The 1,784-nt window shown below is 44.5% G+C and overlaps 1 protein-coding gene across 1 annotated transcript; it reads left to right on the top strand.

Annotated features, from left to right (window-relative positions):
* Positions 1-287: 287 nt before the first annotated feature.
* On the top strand, positions 288-1,250 carry LOC146342316 (olfactory receptor 11A1-like). The gene has a single exon (XM_084807794.1). It carries the CDS (start codon positions 288-290, stop codon positions 1,248-1,250), a length of 963 nt encoding a protein of 320 aa, XP_084663920.1.
* The last annotated feature ends 534 nt before the right edge of the window (positions 1,251-1,784 follow it).

Below are 1,784 nucleotides of genomic sequence, written 5' to 3'. Positions count from 1 at the left end.
TGCAATCCCTCTTGAAAAATTTCCCATGCATTGCAATTAAGCTGAGAAAATAATGTTCCACTTGTACCAATGGACACTCAGGGCTGTGTGGAATAGATCCAGGCCCCCTTGGAAATAGGTTTAGGGCCGGGGGGCGGGGTGCATGGCCCAGGGCTAGCAACACCCAGGGTTGGGAATCTGCCTGAGTCCTTGGAGGTCCACTCTCAGCCAGAGTCAATAATAAAGAGCTAGATGGTCAACGGCACATTCACATGTTTCTGTAACCTTTGTAGGTCCAAGCTATTGCCATGCATCTCACAAACAGAGACTTGGAAAACTATACAGCTGTCACTGAATTCCTTCTGCTGGGATTTGGGAATCTGGGGGATCTGGATTATCTCCTTTTTCTGCTCTTCCTAGTGATCTACATTTCAACTATGATCGGGAACATGCTCATCATTGGGCTGGTGGTGTCGGATCACAGCCTTCATACTCCCATGTATTTCTTCCTGGGGAATTTGTCCTGCTTGGAGATCTGCTACAGTTCCAACATTGTACCCAAGATGCTTGCTGGCCTCCTCCACCATGGCGCTGCCATTTCTGTGGCTGGCTGCATGACACAATTTTCTTTTTTTGGTTTCCTGGCAGTAGCTGAGTGTTATCCCTTGGCAGCAATGTCTTACGATAGGTATGGAGCAATATGCAAGCCATTGCTCTATGCAACTCTTATGGATAGCAAGGTTTGTTTCCAACTGGCAGCTGGGTCCTGGATAAGCAGCTTGCTGGTTATTACCCTAACGATCTATTTGATGCAGCAGCTAACCTTCTGTGGTCCTAATAAAATTGATCATGTCTTTTGTGACTACAGGTCATTGTTAAAGTTGTCATGCAGCAACACCCACACAATGGAGCTGATAACGACCCTTCTGACAGGCCTATGCTCTCTGCCACCCTTTGTTTTAACTCTGGCATCCTACAGTTGTATCATATTAGCCATTCTGAGAATCCCATCTACTGTCGGGAGGCAAAAGGCCTTCTTTACCTGCTCCTCTCACCTCACAGTGGTGTCCATTTTCTATGGCACCATAATTATTGTCTATCTCTTACCAAGAACAGAGGCACTGCGAGACGTGAACAAGATCTTCTCTCTCTTCTACATCGTCTTGACTCCCCTGCTCAACCCCCTCATATACAGCCTGCGAAACAGGGAAGTAAAGATTGCCTTGAGAAAAGTCCTTCTTAAATTCTTTGCTTACGGAACTATACTTTAACAAGTTCTTAATTGTTATTTATTATTACATTTCTATACTGCCTAATAGCCAAAACTCTCTGGGTGGTTCACAGCAGTTATAACCATAAAATGCAACACACACAAAAATAACATTAAAAAGTTTGACAGTTTAAAACTTTAATAAAAATAAATACGAAAATGAAACCTAGCAGCAGTGCAAAGATTCAAAATGCAGACACATATTTAAAACAACAGAAACCAAAAAACTAAAATGCCTGGGAAAATGAGGTCTTCACATTGTGATGGAAAGAGCACAATGTAGGTGCCAGGCGAGCCTCTCTGGAGAGCTCATTCCACAGCTGGGGTGCCACAAGAGAAAAAGCCCTTTTCTTAGTAGCCACCCACTTCCCTTCCTTTGACAAGGGTTCCTGGGAAGGATTGCTGAAGACAATCTTGGGGTCTGGGCATGCATACACGGGAGCAGACAATGTTCAGTTACTTCGACTTGTCTTTTACGCTAAAAGTGACGGGTTACCTTGGGGATCACCTCACCCCTTAACTCCTTGCCTGATCT

The sequence above is a fragment of the Heloderma suspectum genome, chromosome 6 (genome assembly GCF_057233095.1).
Source record: "Heloderma suspectum isolate Gila_16-S chromosome 6, 16-S_ref, whole genome shotgun sequence".
In the NCBI taxonomy this organism is placed as follows: domain Eukaryota; kingdom Metazoa; phylum Chordata; class Lepidosauria; order Squamata; family Helodermatidae; genus Heloderma; species Heloderma suspectum.
Note: the sequence above shows the minus strand (reverse complement) of the source record. Positions and strands in the feature narration are given on the sequence as shown.